This window comes from Alosa pseudoharengus, unplaced genomic scaffold, assembly GCF_046254945.1.
Source record: "Alosa pseudoharengus isolate Yale_2024_CS ecotype anadromous, Long Island Sound unplaced genomic scaffold, YU_APseudo_1.1 YU_APseudo_1.1_scf_22, whole genome shotgun sequence".
NCBI lineage: Eukaryota > Metazoa > Chordata > Actinopteri > Clupeiformes > Clupeidae > Alosa > Alosa pseudoharengus.
The window spans coordinates 24,743,584-24,764,961 of record NW_027468680.1 but is presented as its reverse complement, the minus strand read 5'-3'; the positions used below and the strand labels follow the sequence as shown (position 1 = coordinate 24,764,961).

Genomic DNA, 21,378 nt, shown 5'->3' with positions numbered 1-21,378 from the left:
ACTGGTGCCAATAATTCTACAAAAACACAACATACATTTTATTCTGATAGATATGGAGACCGTTTATTCTGATGGATATGGAGACTGTTTATGTCGAGCATCTTTACGCTTTTGAGGTTTAAAGAACTTCATTTCATCATTTTTATATTGTTAAAAAAGATGATTTGCAGCATTACAAACCGTTTGAACTTTAGATATCATACAGCTGTGATTTGTCGTTTTATATAGTGCCTGACTCTTGCATTTTGTAATGAACTGAAGAATGTTTTGCTGTTTAATAAATAAATGTAGTACATTTTTACATTAAGTGCATCTGAATGTTGTTTTTTTTATTCAGTTTAACAGCAATTCTAAAACCTACTGTATACAACACCTCCTTTACTCTTCTAGAGATTAAAACAAGAAGCATTATTTGGCAATAAAGTAATAATATACATGCAATCATCACTATACTAGTGTCAGTTTAACACTGGGCTTAAGTTAAATAGCAACACTTTTGGAGTTGTTTTCAAGAAGGAATTAACAATCCTCTGGTGTTAAAAATACTCCAACCTGGTGTTTCTGTCTAACTCTCTCAGTGTAAAATGGTAACACCTTGTTAGTGTTGTAACTTCTAACACTTACAGAAGTGTTAATTTAACACTTTTGTGGTGGTCCCCATATATACACCCATATAGTGTTAGATTTAAATCTATCAGTGTTAAAATTCCGATTTCAAATTTGCTGTGTATGATTAATTAATCTAAATTAATCGCATATATAATTTTTGCTGTGAAAGTATTTTAAATTTTTAAATTCAAATAAATCATTGAATAATCAGCATTAGTGATTAAAGTTCAAAAACTCTTTTATTATTATTTTAATAATGGCCATAATAATCTATGATATGACCTATATGCTGAGGAAATAAATTCAAAAGTGCTTCGGGAAGAAGTTGTTTTTCACATACAAGGTATTTCAGGCCACAGATATAACCATGGGGACACAATGAAAATAAATTAACATTTCCCTCAATGTCAACACTATGTCTTTGCATTGATGTGCGACTTTAGAGTTGATGAACTCCGGTGATATGCAAATTCCTTGCTGCAGACATTGCAGAGGACTTTATTTTAATAAACATTTTGTTTTTATCAACACCATCAGGCCGTTGTTTAAAAGTAAATGTTCCCATCAATGATCTAGTCAGCACATTTTCTTCTCTCTCCTTCATTTTACAGTCTAATGGTTACTGACTACAACGGCTCGGGGTCAAAGGTCATACGGAATCGATTAATCTGCGTTATTTTTTTTTAATCAGTTATTTTTTCTCAAATTAATTAATCGAAATTAATCAGTTATTTTGACAGCCCTAATTTATACGTATACTGTAGAGAGAGTCCTGTAAAAGTAGCCTATACTGTTCGTGAAGCTGTCCTACTGTAAAACTAAACATAGCCTTCTGATAAACTATTCAGAGACGGACATCAGCAAAATCTTCCTGAACAGAGGGAGAGGAACAGTGAGGAGAGATGAGGAGGACGAGGGAGGTATGATAATTGTCCACATTAACGGTAACATTAACATATATGCTGCTAATAGCCAGTGCTGTGATTTGATCAATGGTTTAATGACAAACTTAAATAAGTTTGCTGCATTTGCCAATGGAGCCTATAATAATCTACACAGAATCAGACTCTTGATTCTGTGTAGATTATATAGGCTACATTTGCAAATTATCACCAAAAGTCAGTATGAAGGCTTTAGTAGGCTATTTAAGCTACAAAGAACTGCAGTATTTCCAGGATGACTGTAGGACCCTTACCTGGGAGGGAAGTATATCTCAATTTTGACTAAAAATAAGCTTCCCTTGTGTTAGCAGGAAAGCCTATTAAATTCATGCAGTGAGTATAGGCTACTTATGCCTATGTGTTTGGATGTTGCTGGATAGTGGCTGCTACAACAATTGAGGGAGAGAGTGCTGGAGGAGAAGAAGGTCGAAGAGAAGGAGAAGAGAGGGGAGAAAGAGCACAGGCTGGGCAGTCCAGTACCAGGCAGGGGGAGGAGGAGGAGGAGGAGAGAGACAGGCAAGAAACGGATAAGGACATGATGGGGGCTAGACGTAAAACTATTCAGAGTATGGAGGCTAGCCATTTATTTCATATTGCGCGCACATTTAATTTTTTTTTTAATTGGGAGTTGGGGGCCTGTGCCCCAGCAAAGCTCTAGGTCTAGAATCGCCCCTGGGCTTATGTCATACTGTTCCCACGCCGCCTTTTTCCTCTTATCATCAAAGCGTGTCAACCTTTGGTCAAACCCGGTCATCAAATAATCCCACTGGACGAGTGGGTAAGCAGTAAAGGCAGCTGATTTTCAGAGGTCTATGAAAATATCATCAATAAAACAGTCATCATGTTATCCCTGTATCAAAGCCCAGGCTACCATGGCTCCCTCCTGCTATACTCTTCTTTATCTCTGACTCTGCCTCATGCCCCCCCCCCCCCCCCCCGCCCCCCCCCGCCCCCGCCCAACCCACCATAGAAGCATGTGCTTGAATTGCTTTGGTAATTACCGGGCTCCAGCAAAGCGGTGAGCTGTGCCCTCCCTTCGTTTCACCGAGATAAAGTGGTGGTATCAGTGCCGTTATGGGCACAAAGGAACTCCGGACACCCCCAATCCCACATCTGATGAAAAATACGAAACTAGATCCACTCAACCTGAGCCAAACTTCAACTCTGTAGTGACTCTTGAAGCTTTCATTAAACAGACGGTTGCATGCGGACTCAAGAAGAGGGGCTGTGTGGAATTGACAGCAAAAGTCTGATAAGTATAACAAAGAACTTAAGGACACATTCAAGCTTACATTTTGAAGCTTTTTTTCCTGTCAAGTAGATATGAGAGTAAAACCACAAATTGGTTTTTAGCGATGTGCTACCTCTCTAATGTGTACTAATGTAGATTTGACAAGGCAAGGCCCTTCCAGTATCAATATCACCAATATCATTATGGCTGTCATGTGATACACACTAAATAACACTTAAGGCAATGATATATGGGAGAATGTTTTGAGCAATGTTGCTGGGTGACCACATATTACCACAAGTTCCATTTATTCTGATTGGGTGATCATGATGATTTGCCTACTGATGATTAAAGTTCTCCAGAAAAGAAATCGTTGCCCAATGTCAATGGCAACATGCCAGAACCACAATAATGAGGAACACTGCCCAGCAACATTGCTCAACAAGTTGCCCCATGTATCATCAGCTTTAGATACAGAGAATGGAGGGGACAACTGCCCATAAGGAGGGTTAAATTATATTCACATGCAAAAAAAAAGAACTTGTCTAGGCCGCATGTGTGAAGGTGGCATTCATTTTTATACGGCAGGAGGTGTCTGGAGTAGCTGGCTCTCAACAACCAAGAGGCAGTGACCTAAAGCTGATGAGTGGTGTTGATGATGGCTCTTAAATCTTACACTCAGACAGACACAAGTAGAGAGGAGAGACAACCTGCTCTAAGAGCTCTTTTTTCTTTTTCAAATTTCCATTAAGCACACTACATTTGAGTGGTTCCTGAAGAAGTTGACTGGTGTAAGCTAATTTTTCCTGACAGCCATTTTGATGATGTAGTTGAGAAATGAAGAGATGTACTGTGTAAATGTTCCAACACATGCATCTATGTAAATACACCCTGATACAACTAGGACAGGTTCCCATGGTACACGGAATCAAAAGCACAACTGCACCTTGAGGCCTCCCTAGGCTTGGACACAAGGACGAGAAGGGTGACACCAGGGGCTGAACTGACACCCACGGGAAAGGACGTTATTAACTTGGATGTAAATACACTATTTCAGGACATTTCCATTCCAGTTTGGGAGAGTTTGGATGCCATCTACAAACCCACACACACACACACTCACAAACACGCATGCACATACACTTATACAGAGAGACGTATACTGTACAAAGATGCACACACGCACACATATTCACACACACACACACACAGAGGGAGAGAGGGAGAGAGAAAGAGAAACACACACTCACAAATAAACAGCATTCCCTTCACAGTTGCCAGTCTCCAAAACAAACTCACAAAGCGACAAACATGAGATCATGTCTATGATACTCACATCCCCGGCAAATTTGGACAGTTTGATTTAACATACAACAGTTGGGAGAACTTGAAATGAGAACTTCATAAATTTCACGTACTGCTAAATGAATCCAGACCCAGGAGGCTGATTCATGCTGCTTTAACTTGCAACAGGTCTTATAGAATACCTGCATAATCAAACACAACCACTGCATTTATCAGAAAAAGATAACGTCTATTGGCTTTGACATGCTTTTGGCATCACATGTTCACCAGACTTACAGTTTTGTTGGCTTTGATATATCACCGCATCCTACGGGAAGCCGTAATTTTCCGTGATGGGCTTCTGGCTAGTGTGTGTGTCAGAACTAACTAGGTGGAGGTAGGCTGTGTGTGTGTGTGTGTGTGGGGGGGGGGGTGCAGGTGAGGACTGTGGGGGTCTTAAAACAAAAACTGGGCAGGAGCAGCCCCCTCACCTCTCCAAACGACCCTTGCTGTTTATCCTGGCAGGCATGCCCACGGCCCGATAGGCCTGACGTTATGCCCACTCCTAGCCACTGCGCTTCAGGGCCTAGACAGCCCGTGCCAGGGTAAACACATGACCTCAGAACTCAGAGGCTCCACTGAGGAGCGAGGGCCAGAGCAAACAACACCAGTGGGACTAATAATGGGGGGATCCTTTGGGACCAAACAAAGACAGAAAAAGAGGGAGACAGGGAGAGAGAAAGAGAGAGAAGGAGAGAGAAAGAGAGAGAGGGAGAGAGAAAGAGAGAGACTGGGGGAGAGGGAGAGACGGGGGAGAGAGAGAGAAATAGCTGCCTGTCACAACTGATAATCACCTTGCAATGAACAAGCAATCTGTATGTTACTTCACATCAAGACTTTCCCTGGAGTCACAATAGTGTGCAATTTTCCACCGATGTGCGTAACTCTGCGAGCAGAGGAATGTTTATTCATTTGATTTGAATACATAACACAAGTACTTTATAGGGGTGGTTGGTGTGAGTTATTAGACACTTTCCCTCTTCAGAGTCCTAATAACAGCTCCGTTCTCACAGAATCCCAATAAAGGGGGGAGAAGCGGAGCTCTGTCAGCTCGGGGGAATGGATGAATGAATCCTCCTTTACAGGAATTCCACTGAAGATTACAAAGTGAGCACGACAAGGGGAGCAGCAGGCCATGTCAGCACCAGATGTAGCCGTGTCTCTCCCTCGTAGCCTAGTTATGAAGACAAATTCTGGGCCTACGGCTGTGGCTGATTATTATGAAAAATCCTGTTGCTCTTCAAGTGGAGTGTTGACCACAGACACTCTGACCAGAGACAGACAAATGAGCTGTCGGACTCCATCACTACGGCAGAAACCTGCTGTGACTGCGGCCAGTCTGAAAACATTTCCCAGCATGGCATTGTGACATAGTACAACTTAACATTGCATTTCTTTTAAGGAGGTCACCACTGAATCTGATTACCACTAAGCAGGGAGGAGATGAGGAAGTTGTCTTGTGGTAATGACAGATTGCAGACAAGAGATTTGCATGGCAGTAACATGCTAATTATTTGGGCAGTAACATGCTAATTATTTGGGCAGTAACATGCTAATTATATAACATTACCTACACCAGACAGTAGGCATTTAAAAAAATATATACTGTATATCTATTCTCTATAAATAGATTAATTAAAACTACAGGGTATAAAAGCATCATTTCCAACTAAGTCAGACAAACCATTATGCCAGATTTGCACTATATAAAGTAACAAATTAATTCATTCACTCACTCATTTCTCTGACAAGAAACAAGTGAGGCTGCAGCACACTGCACAAAATAAATCATCTTCACCGCAAATGAGCCTTTACTACAGGCTTCATTTCCTTAGCAGAGGGACACAAAAAAGACAGAGAGAGAGAGAAAGAAAGAGAGAAAGGCCAATACAGTTGGAAGTAAAATGCATTTGCAGCAGATATTTACAGTATCCTGCTGCAAAGAAGCAGGTGGCTGTCACACCAAACTGCCAGGCCCAACTGGTCATCTAAGGGCAAAACCCATTTACATCATCCAAACAGTTGCCAAGAGCTAGCAGATGATGGCCATTTTGAATAGTTTCCTGTAATTCCCTCCAAAGTCACAATGGAATATACTGTATGCCACAGACTACAACAATATTATTTTTCTTCTCTAAATTCCATGGTTTTCTAAAGCCATAATGTGAATAGATTCTGTATGTGTGATGTGAAATTAAAATATATCCAATATTCAATTCTAATTAATACTTACCAGTGCAAAATTAATGTGACATTAATATGTTTCATTCTTGGATGAAAAAGCACAAATTACTTAAAGATAATTATTCTTCTGTTAGTGGATTATGTTTAGCTACAAAACAGCAAGCTATGCTGCAGGTTAGTGAAGCGCTTTAGTAGATCTTACTGAACAAATGTGTCCCTTGCCTTGTCCCTTGGTTGCTGCTGCTGCTGCTGCTGGTGCTGCTGCTGGTGCTGCTGCTACTGCTCACAGAGCTACCTGTAAAGTGCATACACAAAAATACAGAGAAAGAGAGAGAGAGAGGAGAGACCGAGAGAGAGAAGGGGAGACAGAGAGAGATAGATAGACCAGAGACAATAATGAGCCAGTTTTCATCAATATTTTGTGTGTCTAGATGTACTTCTTCCAGCGGAGAAAGGCTGCGGCTAATGATCCCTGCTGGGATGGTAGTGTGTGTGTGCTGACTTTGACTGCGCTCTGTTTTCTTTCTTAGAGCCCAGACAGGCTCAGGAGACAGAGTTTTCCATCTGTCGTCCACCAGCTTTCATTATGAAGCATTAATTGGCAGAGTCCAGTGTGTTTTGACTGGCTGCGTGTGAGTTTGGTGCATACTTTTTTTTTTTTTTTGGTCAGGAGCACTTAAACAGAGTAAAGTTCCACAGAGTGGAAGAACTCAAAATGTCTTTTAAAAAAAAAAAACACACACTTGATTTATCAACTGCAATACTTCCTTAGCTTACATGATACAATTCTCAATGACACGTCTTATGTCATGCTACTTTTGAGAGGCCTGACATTATCTTTTCCAGACTAGGCCTGGCTCACCTCCCTCCTTGTTGACACCGAGGCAGCCTCGTAGCTCCAGCAATGAGATGGCCTTGTCTTTGTTCAGGTCACAATAGTCGGTGAACTTGCGGGCACATCTCTTGGGCTTGGCTTTCTTCTTGACATAGCGTTTGAACGGCTTCATCTCCTTCTTGTTGATGTCGTGGCTGCCATTGTTGTCCAACTGAGCAAAGTACCAGTGCACCACCCTCTCCTCCAGCGTGTGACTGGGGTCCGGTTCCACAAACCTGCACGGACAAAACGCTCGGGGCAGTGAGGATTCATGTGTGCACTGAGATCCAAACAGGCTAGACCCTGGGTCATGCAGGAGCCATTGGTGTGGGGGGAGGAGTGTCAAGTTGATAGATACTCAGAGAGGTCAGGAAAACGCCTCCCTGTGCATCTGGGATTGGCTTTATTTTGGGCTCACAGAAATATTTATTGATTTATTGCATCACTACTAACCTCCCACCACCGGAGGGGGTTGGTGAGTTTATGGCCTGCACCATGTCTGTGGTCAGTGCATCCAATAGACTGGTTATAAACTCCACCTTCTTCCCATCAGGGCAACCTGTTTTAAGTAAAAAAAGACCCATCAGTGTGGTTGTGTGGACCATTTTAAACAGATTTGTGAGAAAAGAGTCATCTCTCATGCAGAACTCCTTCAACCCTCTGCTAATACCTCGTCATAGCAGAACAGTGCCTGGGACTGGTGCAATCAAATTCTGTTTAGCGATCCTCAAAAAACAAGAAGCTCACTTTTCCCTTTTCCCCCACGATCTGACTGCTCCCTAAATAGACACGGTTCATAACTAATCCTACAGGGTACAACTGAGGGGAGTCACTGATCCTACGCTCGTGTGTGTGTACTGCGTGTGCATCGATGTGAGTGTGTGTGTGTGCTGGTGTATTGTTCTGAAAAAAGACGAAAGCAGGTCTGAGAAAACTCAGAAGTGTGAGGTGACAAGCGGGCCTTAGCTGGGGAGCGCAGCCCTGTTAAGAATTTACGACACGATTCCGAACACCTTGGTTAGCAGACTTTAATTGCCCAGATGCACAGCTTTAACAGCATGTTCAAGCAGCTCAAATGTTTTCACCTTAATTGTGTCTCTTAAAGAGAAACTTCAAACACCAGAAACATAATAAACTAATCTTCTCATTTTACCTTTCTCCTCAGTTACTGTATAGCCGTTTCGTCTTGCGTAAAACTCCCTTGTTACTGTTTTCATTTGTTTCACTGTTTTTTTGTCAAAGTTTAAGTTCCTCACCTTTGGTATTCTTTCAGTTGTTTTTATGTGTTATTTCCTGCTAGCAGTGAGTTGTGTGGGAGGTGAGACTCTAAAGCCCACCAGGTGAATCCAATTAGAATCTCTGCAGATACGACAAGCAAAGTGACGTGCCGCCTCAGTGCGCCTTAATCCAAGTGTTAAATTAGAGCATGCGGGGCTGGACCTTTTGCTTTGGGCACACACTGGGCAGTAGGAAACACTCACACACTCTCTCACACACACACACACACACAGACACTCGCACACTCACACACACACACATGCGCAAGCACACATGCACACACACGCACACACACACACACACACACACACACACACACACACACACACACACACACACACACACACACACACACACACACACACACAGGCACATTCTCAAAAAGAGACCACTGTAATGCAAAAATGCCACAAGGACATTAAAGTAATCATCTCAGCAGCATTGGTGAAAGCATTTTATGGCCAAGAGTGGGAACACTTGGGAAATTAAGCCAAATGGCGCGTCCTGTGAAACATTCCTGTGATGATTTGTGTCGATGTCCCTTAGACTGAGCCGGCCGCGTACTTTGTTGTGTGGATCAGAGCATCCCGCTACAGTACGTAAAAATAACCCGTCAACCCCCTACGGCCACCAACACCCCCCCAGTCATGCACACCCCCTTCAACACTCCCACCGGCTGTAAAATATACCACACATCTGCAGCGCAGTCAGAAGCCATGTTGGACTCTGTTAACTCTCCAGATGGGGAGTTAAATAAGAGTTTACACTGGTACTTTGAGGAGTAGAGGAGAGAAGAGAAGAGAGGGGAGGAGAGGAGAGGAGAGAGGAGAGGGGAGGGGAGGAGAGGGGAGGAGAGGGGAGCGGAGGAGGGGAAAGGGGCAGTAGTGAGACTGGGGGAGAACTACTAGCAAGGGCTGTGCCTGCCATGTGATCTGAGAGACCACTGAAGGGTTCTGCTGTCTGCTGTGGCACTGCACATGAGTTCTACAGTTCTACACAACGACTATGTTTACCTTAACATGCACTTCAGCATCCCGGTTATGAGGCTTATCCTGATTTTGATCATATTCAGGAAAAGGTGTTTACACAGAGAAACCTGGTTATTAATATCCCTGTATGCATGATGAATACTTGTGTCCCAGGTACCAACAATAAAGTTCTATTAGCACAGTCACACACATTTGCCTGAGAAACCGTGATAAGGTGTATACATGGAACAGTATCCCGGTTTCTTTCGGAGTACTCTAGCTAGTGTAATCTGATTCTCAAAAGCGGGATAAGAGCTTATCCAGGCTTCTGAAATATGGATATGATGTGTATATGTGCAGATAAAAACCGAGATAAAAAACTTCAAAATTCCGATTATAACCAGGATACTGAAGTGTATGTAAACACAGTCACTGACTGTCTCTGTTGCCTGGACACTGTTGCCTGGACACACATCTCAATCTGTTTAAAGAGTATCAATCTTAGAACCTTGCCATGTTTAATTAGGGTCTCTCTCTATGGGCGAACATTCTTGTTGGGTGAACACTCTTGTCATGACTGTCTCTCTTACCTGTCAGATCTCTGTCCCTGAATGGGTCTTCAATCTCCGACACTCGTGAACGTGCATCATTGTCGCACTCTGGAGTCTGGTACCTGCGGGTGAGAGAAGGAGGCACATAGGGTGCATGTGTATAGTGGGTACAGGGAGTGGGAGTACAAGACAATGAGACAACACAGGCACAACTGCAGAGTAGTTACAATCCAGGAGAGAGAAACACAACGTGCTAGTTTAAGTATATACAATTAGCACATGAGAAAAGAAGAGAGTGTTCAATAGCTGACTACAAAAGAGGAGCATGGGGGGGGGCAGTAGACCAGATGAATGTGTCTGTCCATCTAAGAGAGAGATAAGATGACATAAGACATCAGCCTACAGTGTAGCTATGGACATTGGCTTTAGATCCCATATTATGTGCAAAGAGAGATAAAGAACTGCAGCACTCTATGACTTTTAAAAATCCCCTGTAGACAAGACTAATAGGGCCTGTTGTCATACCAGAACTCACAAAGCAAAACTATTTGCCAAGTGTTTCCGAGCAGGAATGCACACTCATGAGATGAATCCTTGTGTATGGCCTCCTTTTTAGAAAGAAGAGGGTCATATTAAGGAAAATGTCTTGTTTGTCTTGCTTGGTTGGCAGCCCTTGTTGATGCTGGCTCGTGAGCTCATTTCTCGGAGCCAGGCAACAGCACCGTTGAAAAACGGAGACAGAGAAACTGTGTGACTAATCCCAGTGTGTTCCAATGGCAGTGGCAATCCTCTGTGCTCATGAGGTAGTGAGAGAATAGAAATGTGGCAGAAGGAATGCATATCCTATTCCATTCTTTCCATTGTCAACTGACAGAGCTCTTATTCTTTCTTTCTCTCTTTCTTTCTCTATTTCTCTCTTTCTCTCTCTCTTTCTTTCTTTCTTACTCTGCTCAGACCTGACAGCTCTTTATGTTCCAAAGAAAGTTTTTTTGTGGCATGACTGCACATTCTCAGGCAACATCTCCAACACTCACAGACATACACACATAGCGCATCCACAAAGGAGGGACGATGGACCCACTGCCATGCTTTGGGAATGGAGCGGGCTATCTGCTTATACAAGACAAAAACCTATTAACATAATGTACACAGAAATCCCAAATGGGATAAATCATACTGACTCTGACAAATAACTCAGTTTTACAGGAAACAGACTCTGATCGCAACAATGGATCAGTGCCTACTCTCCACTGCCTCACTGTAAGATAATGCAGGGCACTTGATGACAAAGCTGTTCAAACGTCCGCCTGAAGTTCTACTGAATGTTATGATGAACTCCGGTTTTGACTGCCAGAGCTGTGTTTGTTAGAAATAAGAGCAGTCATAGATCACATTCTGTGGAGAGGCTGCTGAATTAGATTTTTCTACAAGATGAACACAGCAAAACTTTTTTTAAGGTTACAAATGATGGAATTGAAACCAAAGTCTCCGAACCAAAAAGTGATCCCTGAATTCAAAGGAAAGAACCACAGTGGACAACACTGGTAAGGAATACAGCTGGAATACAAAAGTCCATGAAACTCTAGTATCAATGGGCACTATATTTGCTATGTGGTCTTCAGTCTTTAGTGCATGATGTTTAACAAAAAAGAAAGAAAGAGTTCTAAATGTTTATGGTATGCTATGTAAACGGTAACAAAATTAAATAAAAAATCACCTTGTATGAAGTTTCTTTTCGCGTTTTGGCAAGTAGCCGTATTATAAACGGGATAATGTATTGTCCGCTGGTCATTATTGGAAAAGAAGTCCTTACCGAGTGGATGTTCCAGGGATGGGTCGCCCAGTGTCCACCAGCACGCACCAGCAGTAGCCAGTGGACTGGTGGCACTGGACAGGCTTGTAGAGTCCCTGAGGCCCACAGTCTGGGATGAAGATGGCCTCGCGCGGATTCTGGCGGGATTCGTCCAGAGCGCTCTGCCGCTCCTGGTCACAAGAAGGAACCTTCTCTAAAATCATGAGAAACACACTCAATATTGAGTACAGGTAACAGACACACAGACAAGACACACATACACAGACACACACAGAGACAAAGACACACACAGACAAAGACAAAGACACAAAGACAGACACATATGTACACAGACACACACACACACACACATACAGACACAGACAGACACACAGACACACACAGAGACAAAGACACAGACACACACAGACAAAGACACAGTTACAGACATACACAGACAGACAGACACACACACACACACACACACGCACACACACACACACGCACACACACACACACACACACACACACACACACACACACACACACACACACACACACACACACACAAAGCAGACAGAAAGCCCACTCAGAGCACATTTTGGGGTGTGTAATTGTAGATAACTGTAAAAGACACCCTCTTGAAAGGGCAGCTTTGCTTAGCGATGCCAAAGGACGCTATGTGATGATGTCTCTCTGACCTTTTTCCCTGGTCGCTGAGATGGACACAGTGCTTCAAAGTACACACTCCCTCAGCTCAGCATCATAAAAAGCAAGAGCCTTCTCAAGAGATATGCCTTTTAAAGGTTTTTAATGTCTCAATCCACAAGTCAGTATTTATACTCAGGTCCATTTAGTACATTGCTCACCCTTCAGTGGCCTGGCCAAGTTCAACAGGACTGAACGTTCAAGTTAATCCAGTTGTAGGCCCGCTAAGGAGGGCTTTTACCACCCCTGATTCACGTCATTTTAAATCAAGTGTGTTTACAGAACATTAGGAAAAGACAACACCTCCACACGAGCACGCTCACACAAACAGTCAGACGCGGGCCTCTGTGGCCCAGTCCTGGACGAGCAGAGCAAACCATTTTTTAAAGCGTCAGTCAATCAACCCTATGCTGCTGCTAGATAGATAGATAAATAGATAGATAGATAGATAATTTATTGATCCCCAGGGAGGTAAGCTATTCTCTAAAACTGGCCTGAGATCTGTGGCTCTGACATGACTGATGCACACGTATCTCCAAACACACAAACGGACGTGCACAACATGTATATTACATTGCATGTGTGCACGCTTACACACTCTGGCAACACGCAACAGCAACCCTGTATTAAATCAAGGATGTTTACACAAATAATGATCTACCTGGTCATGTTACGCACCGACTTTAGTGTTGAGTCTGTCAGAATGGGATGTTTTTAGAGGGAGGCTTTTGAAGTGTGTGCAGGGGGGCTGTGTGCAGAAAGAGTAAAGAGTTCCATGGTAGATGGAGCTCTCTTTCTCTCTTTCTCTCCTCTCTTTCTCTCTCCCTCTCTCTCTCTCCCCCTGTAACGGAATACTTCTGTTTTACACTTGTGTCCTCTCTACAGCAGCTCTGGTCCTGGTCCTGACAGCGCTGGCATGCCTGCTTATGGCCTTGGGCATTTTAAGTGGGACCTGGCAGGGCAAAAGGGAACCATGGGGAACAAGGTGTGTGTTTGTGTGTGTGTGTGGGTGTGTGCGGGGGTTAACCTGCCACCAGAGAGCCAGCATGTCTGCACACCTCCCCCCGCCTCTCATTCTCAGAGCTCACGCTCAAGTGTTCGAAGTCTCGCAAAGGCTCCCATCACTCCCGCCAAGGTTTCTTTGCTTCCAAATTATTTAGCACTGTTTATTATACAGAGGGTATACTGGCGCCAGGCAGCTGCGATTCCCAACAGAAAATTGCTTTTTTCCCCTCACGCTTATAAATGGAAAAAAAGGATGGATGCTTGAAATTCAATCATTGCAACTTTTATTTTTTTAATGAGAGACTTATAAAACTTTATCTTCCCCTCCTTTATCTTCCCCCTCTCTCTCTCTCTCTCTCTCTCTCTGTCTCTCTATGTATATATCAGTTAAGCTATTTTTTTTGCTTTAACTATTTATTTGTTTGGTTGCTTTCACATTTCTGGTGCCTATCAGCTGACTGAGTCTGACTGATGAGAAACGCAAGGCACAGATAAACAAATAGCAGCTCAGGGGCTGATGAGTGTGAGAGCATTGTGAAGGAGGAGAGCAGAGGCGAGACTCAGCTTCATTAATCACTCTTCTGTACTTGCTATATGCGAGCTGTTTTCATAAGCGCCTCTGATTGATGTGTTCATGCTCTCTGATAGGATGGCTCTCTCTCTCTCTCTCTCTCTCTCTCTCTCTGTCATTCCCTCCTGGACTGGCCTCCTGGTCCTCATCTTCACAGGAGTCGGCCAAACAAAACAGCGCTGAAGTCTGGAAGTGGTGGAGAGTCCTGTAAACAGTGTTCCTTCTCCACGGACCGTCTCCAGTATTGTCCTCCTATCTCCCTCTATCTGGCTTTCTCTGTCTCTCTTCTTATCTTGCCTCTCTCTCTCTCTCTCTCTCTCCTCCTCCTCCTTTCTCTCTCTCCTTTCTTTCAGCCAACCTCTATCGTTGTCAGCTGTGGGCTAATCACTTTAACGCGGCCCTAGTGCTTTCAACTCTGACAAGGAGACTGAAATAGGAGGAGCTGAGGGTGTCTGTGCATTTGTAGTTTTTTTTTTTTTTTTTTACATGTGTGTGGTTTTACACATGGCCTCATAAGGATACATGATGCAAACTCAAATACTTAAAATAGACTTAAGTGTTTGTCAACAGCACACACAAGTAAGCAGGGCTCCTAAACACTAGAGAAATTACTACAATGTGTGTGGAAGGTCTAGCTTATCTGCTAAAGGCACAAAAAGGCTATTTTGGATCTCATGCAAAATGATCAGGCCTGGATGAATAATTCGGATCCAGAAGGAGGCTGAAGCAACACTCTGTGGAATCGCAACTGGCGGGGATGTTGTGTTCTTGTGTCATTCAACACTAATTTGAATCTAATCTGCACTGTCATCACTCGCATACATCATACATACAGTACTCTGCTTGCAATAGTAAGTCTCTTCACCATACTTGCAGTACACTGCCCCCCCCCCCCTCTCCCCTACATACACAGCACATTATTTCATCAGGAAGCTTCTCCAACACACATCCCCAACATACTTACAGCACACTGACCCCCCCCCCCCCCCATACACAGCACATTGTCTCATGAGGAAGCTTCTCCAACACACATATTGCACACTGCCCTCTCCCCACATACACAGCACACTATCCCATCTCCCTTGTCATCCCCCCAACACACACACCAAGACCCCTGGCAGTTGGGTTAGCCCCTTGAGCCGTGGATCTGCCCAAGGTTTCTTCCTTAGTAAGGGAGTTTTTCCTTGCCCCTGTTGCTCTTGGGTGCTCCTTGTTGGTGCCCCCCCCCCCCCCAATCCCAATACTCCCCCACCTTTCTTATGCAGCCCTTGCCACTTAATCTACTAAACCCCTCTTCTACTGCACTTTTTACCCCCCCCCCCCCATAAATGCACAAATAGGCTGACACCAGACATCATTTCACTGCATTTCTTACATCCAGTAACTATATGCATGTGACAACAAACTTCCTTGTATCCTTGTATCCTTGTAATTTCCACCAAACCAACTTCCAGCAATAGAGATCAAACATGGCAGATGTGGTTATTAATGATTTGACACACTGTTCTATATACACTCTACACTTAACATGGGAATAACCTCTATTGTCTGAATAGCAATATAGCTATCTCCCATTTCAGAAGCATCAACTGTTTAAGTGAACTGATTTAATACTTAGCCACTAGAGAGCAGTATAAATTGAAATGGGTCTCCACATGTCATTATGCTTTTACAGTTTTTCTCAGTCGCTTTGGTACATTTCTCAAATCATCCCCGACATTTGCAAAACAGTAAGTGCATTTCTCAAAACAATTCGTACAAATAGCGAAACACCATAGATTACTGGGAGTTTGATTGCAAGAGACTGGACAAGATTCACATTTACAGTTTTTCTCAGTCGCTTTGGTGCTATTCTCACATCACTATTAACATTTGCACAGCAGTTAGTGCATTTCTCAAAACAATTAGTGCAAACTGCAAAACCTAGTGGATGACCTGCAAAACTTGCTAAAAATGGATAGTCCATTTCTCAAAAGCACATATTCATGTCAATGAAACTGTCAGTGTCATCAAAATGAGAAGTCTTGACACCATCGTTTATGTGGCTTTGTCATGTTTTCATTATGACAGTTCTCTCAGTGTTTTCCAATGCAAAAAAAAGGTCAGAACTCGGTGACGCTACCTGAACATGCTCAAGACAGAGTACTTGTACAGCCATTTGAAAACTACAGTAAAGTTACACATTGCTGTCGTTAGGGGAGTAAGTGAGTACAAGACACTGAATACGTACATTTTTACTGTAATTCAACAGCAGTGTGACAGAATTTGATAACTAGTTCACCAATTTTGTATGTAATGACTCAAGCAATGAAATGAAGACTATTAGTTTTATTGGGAACGACTATTCAGTATCCATAAGTATAGTTCATTTTGACTGACATGACATAAGCAAATGATCATGTTAAAAAACAGCAGAGAATTGTATGAAAGCAACTGATACATGTCCAAAAGCATTTGCAATTTGTTCAGAGGAAGGAGAAATTGCTACTATGATGTGCACAAATGACTAAATGTTGTGGAGGTTGAACTAATAGTTATGAGAATTTTCATTCTGATCTGAAAAAAGCACCAAAGTGACTGAGAAAAACTGTATGCTTTTACTGTTTGTACTGTCATTTGTTGACAGGCCATGTCATTGCGATACAGAAAGGAAAAGACAGTACTGCACAAAGAAAAAAAAGAAAAAACAATGTGAACATAGGACAATTTCCTTAGGGGAAAATTGTACATGCAGAATTACAGTGCAGTCTTCCTACACCTCCTGACGTGTTGGGCCACAAATTCTCATCCACATCACAACGAATATCATCTTGCTTGACATATTATGACAACTTGTTCAACCATTTTGCATGTAAAGACTTATGCTATGAACTAATGCCTAAATGTTGTGGGGGGTGAGACCAACAGAGACCCATTATAATACATTTTGATCAACATTACATAAGCAATTGATAATGAAGGAAACAGCAGATAATGGTACATAATCATTTGCATGGATGTTCCAAAGCATTTGCAACTTGTTCAAAGAAATGAGAAACTGCTATTCTGATTGTGCACAAGTGACACAATGATGTGAAGATTGAACAGGTAGTTTTGAGAATTTAGATTCTGATCTGAGAAATGCACCAAAGCGACTGAGAAAAACTGTAATATTATATGTTTGTGTTGAGCGGAGAGAAAGAGAATGACATTGTATACAGAAAAGCAGTCCTGATTCAATGAACATTTGAACAATAAGAAAACAAAATGGTAGCCTAGAAATCTAGACGCACCCTAGTGGCAGCAAATGTAATTGCTGTAATTTGCTGCCAGGGTAGTCTAGCGACTCTCCGTTGGCTGGAAAACTAAAAAAAATTAAACTTCGATAAGGCCAATCACCTCGTGTATAGAGTCGGTAGGCGGTCTTAACATAATGATTGATGGCAGAGTTGCAACGGTTCGGCGTGAATTCCCTGCTACTTGAAAACAAAGAAGATGGATGTTGCTGTTGGCGAATAGCGTTACACGAGTTAAGCTTTTTTTTAAGTTGGCAAAAGTTTGAACTAGCCAACTAGCTCCGCTGGTGGGAAAACGCTTGGGACTTATGAGTTGTAGCGCTGTCCTATTGCGTACAGAGGAAATCTGAAAGACAACCGATTATCCCGCTCCTCGGACTGAGTACTGCGAACGGTGAGTCCCCAGACCCTACATCTTGATGATGTTTCTTTTTTTTTTTTTTCAAAGTTTCCAAAGTATAATGCACTTATAAGCTGCATAATGCTGCTTTAAAGGGGTAGTTCTCTGTTCTGACAAAAGGTTGTTGATATTTGAATTCAACATCCAATCAAATCACACCCCCCTTCTGTGTTCCTAAAATAACATGTTAAGTGTCTGGAACAATCAGAAGCTCAGTCCTTAAAAGCCACAACTGGCTGGTGTTAGGCTGAGCTATCCATCACTTTCTTTGGTTTACAATGTCTCCGGACTCCTGACTCTGGTCCCTCCATTGGAAGTTATTTGCACAGATGTCCTGTGCTTACGCCGTTGGCATCATTGGTTGGCATAATGTCTGCACCATTTTACTGTAATAATACACTACCACACCTGCGAGATGTCTAAAGGATGAAAATGTAATTTGGAGAAATAAACATGTTTTAAACTCTGACACAATGTGATGCATGTAAAGTAGACACTGATATCTGCTACCTCAAATGGAAGTTTCAACAGGGTTTCGTAGATGTATTGCACGTTTGATTACTGTGGGCCCTCTCAATGTGGCCAGATCTCTTATAACTCACAACAAAGAAAATAATCAAGCCCATTTTCTCAGAGCATACCAGTGTCATGGAGCTATAGGACAACAAACAATTCATTTTGCAGTTTACAGTCAATAGAATATTCATATTGTCCTTGCCACTGCAAAGTATCATATTCCATTGTAACAAGGTTAACATTAGATAGGGTTTGGTCATCTGTGGTTTGGTCATCTGTTGTAGTTGGCTGGCTAATACTGTTGCTAGCTAGAAAATTGACCACACCCACTTTTCTCTACCTTTCACCAAATTTCCTTGGGAATCTATCTATATATCTTCTTAAAAACCACATGTAAGGTTAAGCAAAACAAGTGCTTGTATTTACATCATTATTACACCATTAACACATCAGCTGTGTTTTCAACCACTCGCCAGCACTTAACTTAAGTGATGTCAGTTTATTTGGATAGTCTGATTTCTTGCACTGGCAGCTGCTTGAGGGGTAAACTCCAAGTTTACACAACATCATGTAGACATCTTGTAAAAACGTTGTGATTTGTGAGCTGAACTACAAGCTGTCCTGAACCTATTACACATACAGAACTTTTTCAGCACAAAACATACAAATGCATAGACCCAAATGTGAGTGCACGGGTGCACACGTACACACGCACACACACGCACACACACGCACACACACACACACACGCACACACACACACACACACACACACACACACACACACACACACACACACACACACACACACACACACTTACAGCACAGGCACACACACACACATTCACAGCACAGGCAGGGCAAGTACTGGACTCCACTCTTCATTGTGTGCTCAAGCGTGAAACCAACAGAGCTCCACTGAGTGTGCTGGCCATGCCCAGGGGGTGCCACACTCATTTAGCGAAAATTGTAAAGGAGACATCGAAAGCTAAACAAATTACTGCCAAAAGACAGGACCTGTGTGTGTGTGTGTGTGTGTGTGTGTGTGTGTGTGTGTGTGTGTATGCGTGTGTGTGTGATTGTGTGTGTGCGTGTGTGTGTGTGTGTGAGAGAGAGAGAGAGAGAGAGAGAGAGAACCAGGAGGGGGTAAAGTATAAAAGAACAGCCCTGATGCCAATGGTGTAAGGTTTCCTATCCTTATCCTTAAGACTGTTTTTTTTATACTCAGCTGAAAACTGGAACAGAAATGTTGCACAATCGGCTATGTGCTTGAGTGCTCTGCCATGGATGAGATTACAGCCATGCTGACAAAATGTGTCTATAGGGGAAAAGTTGGCAGCAGTGGCCTGTCATATTGGCCTGTGCCATAGATTCACCCATGTGCTACACTCACTGCAGTGCAACCAGCTATGCCAGCGGAGAAAATACAACTGTTTATACCTCTCAAGTCACAATCTCAACACGTCCAGTCAGTACTATTTTGGAAACGGGCAGCAAAATGTCCAAATGATCTCTCTCCTACCTGGCCTCTTGCTGTTGGAGCTGTTCTGTTTGCTCTCCTTATACACCAGCTGCTTGATCCACAGAGTGGGAGCGGTGATTTCTGTGGGAAGGAGAAACACCATTAACAACAAATGGTCTGAAAACAATGAGCAAGCTTTCATGGCCTGGACACCAAGGATCTAAGAGATCAGGAGGATGCATCTTAAAGCAGTACAGTGAGGTCAATGGTGACGTTTGTGTAACCATTACATTACATTACATTTATTCATTTATCCAAGGCCACTTATAAAAATGAGGAATAATTTTCAAGCTACAATGCAGAGGTAGTATTAATTAACATCAATACTATTACCAGAAGAAACTTCATTCCCATCACTGCATTTGACTTGGGCTTCACTGCGGTTGGACTAAGCTGGGCTTACCGTCTCCTTCAGGCAGCACGTGAGTCTCCATGGTGGGCGTAGGTTTGGAGCCGTCATCTGGGTTGAGTGTGAGAAAGAAACGGAAAGAGACTACAATTATTTAGGTTAATACAATCTACTCTCCAGAACTGTTGAATGGTTGGGATTTGCACATGGCCCGGCCAAGAGCACAGATAGATAGATAGATAGATAGATAGATAGATAGATAGATAGATAGATAGATAGAGAGAGAGAGAGATTTTATATTTTATGTACAACACAACTTCATCATACCCATACATCATCATTCATACCACCATTCATAGACATGTAAAGTGATCCACCTCAAAATCTAGGGATGTAAAGTCCATTCAAAAATTCAAATTTGATGATGATACATTATTATAGATTGGAAATATATATATATATATATATATATATATATATGTATGGAGGAGTGTGAGGACCTGGAATGACGTGCCTATCTGAGGAGTGTGAGGAGCTGGAATAACGTGCCTATCTGAAGAGTGTGAGGAGCTATGACCTGTGGATGGTCATGCCATTGACCACAGCTCTGCCCTGCCCTACAGGAGAGTCTACAGGCAATAGTGTAGCACATTAGAAGAATGTTTGAGCAGTACTGTAAAAGTGAAATTAGCTCTATAATTCCAAACTACTTAACATCAAACTCAACTCGAACGAGTGGGAAACTAATTATGTCTGAATTAAGCATTAGGAGGTTTTGAGGGCTTGGACCACACTGCTTCTGAAACTTTAAATAACTAAAAATAAAAGAAGGCCTATTGGTTGTGCTTCTGACACTGTATACAGCATACAATCATGTCAGTGACCTTAAGGCTTCATTGTACAACACAATATTTGTAACTATACTATGAGGTAGAGTTGGTCTGTACCTTAAAGGGCCTTCAATGAGTTTGAGTATTGAGGGATTAACTTAGTGGTGTATGGTGGTCCATGGAGTCCCACTTACCTGTCTCCCTGAGCCTTCTCAGTCTGGCATCTAGCAACATGCCAGGCCAAATTGAAAGGAGCACCTTGGCTGGTACCACCATTAGGTGCAACATGATTATGAGGAGAGACTTAGATAGTGAGGTTATCAGGGAGGGCATAAGGACAGAGAGAGGGCAAAGAGTCCTAGTTGCTACAGGTTTTTAGTAGTGATGTGGAGTCTTCTTCAAGGAGTTACACCTGGGTTTTCTAAACTAC

The 21,378-nt window shown here is 42.6% G+C and overlaps 1 protein-coding gene across 4 annotated transcripts in view; it reads right to left on the bottom strand.

Annotated features, from left to right (window-relative positions):
- The window catches only part of smoc1 (SPARC related modular calcium binding 1), a 54,452-nt gene that overhangs the window by 12,094 nt on the left and 20,980 nt on the right, over positions 1-21,378 (bottom strand). For 2 of the 4 annotated variants that reach the window (XM_076299437.1, XM_076299439.1), the window contains 7 exons: positions 20,173-20,262; positions 19,770-19,850; positions 11,794-11,986; positions 10,020-10,102; positions 7,637-7,742; positions 7,172-7,419; positions 6,532-6,604 (listed from right to left, as the gene is read on the bottom strand). In XM_076299437.1, the coding sequence (XP_076155552.1) occupies positions 6,532-6,604; positions 7,172-7,419; positions 7,637-7,742; positions 10,020-10,102; positions 11,794-11,986; positions 19,770-19,850; positions 20,173-20,262 (874 nt within the window). The remainder of the gene's footprint in view (positions 1-6,531; positions 6,605-7,171; positions 7,420-7,636; positions 7,743-10,019; positions 10,103-11,793; positions 11,987-19,769; positions 19,851-20,172; positions 20,263-21,378) is intronic. The other 2 variants (XM_076299438.1, XM_076299440.1) reach the window with 1 other exon arrangement.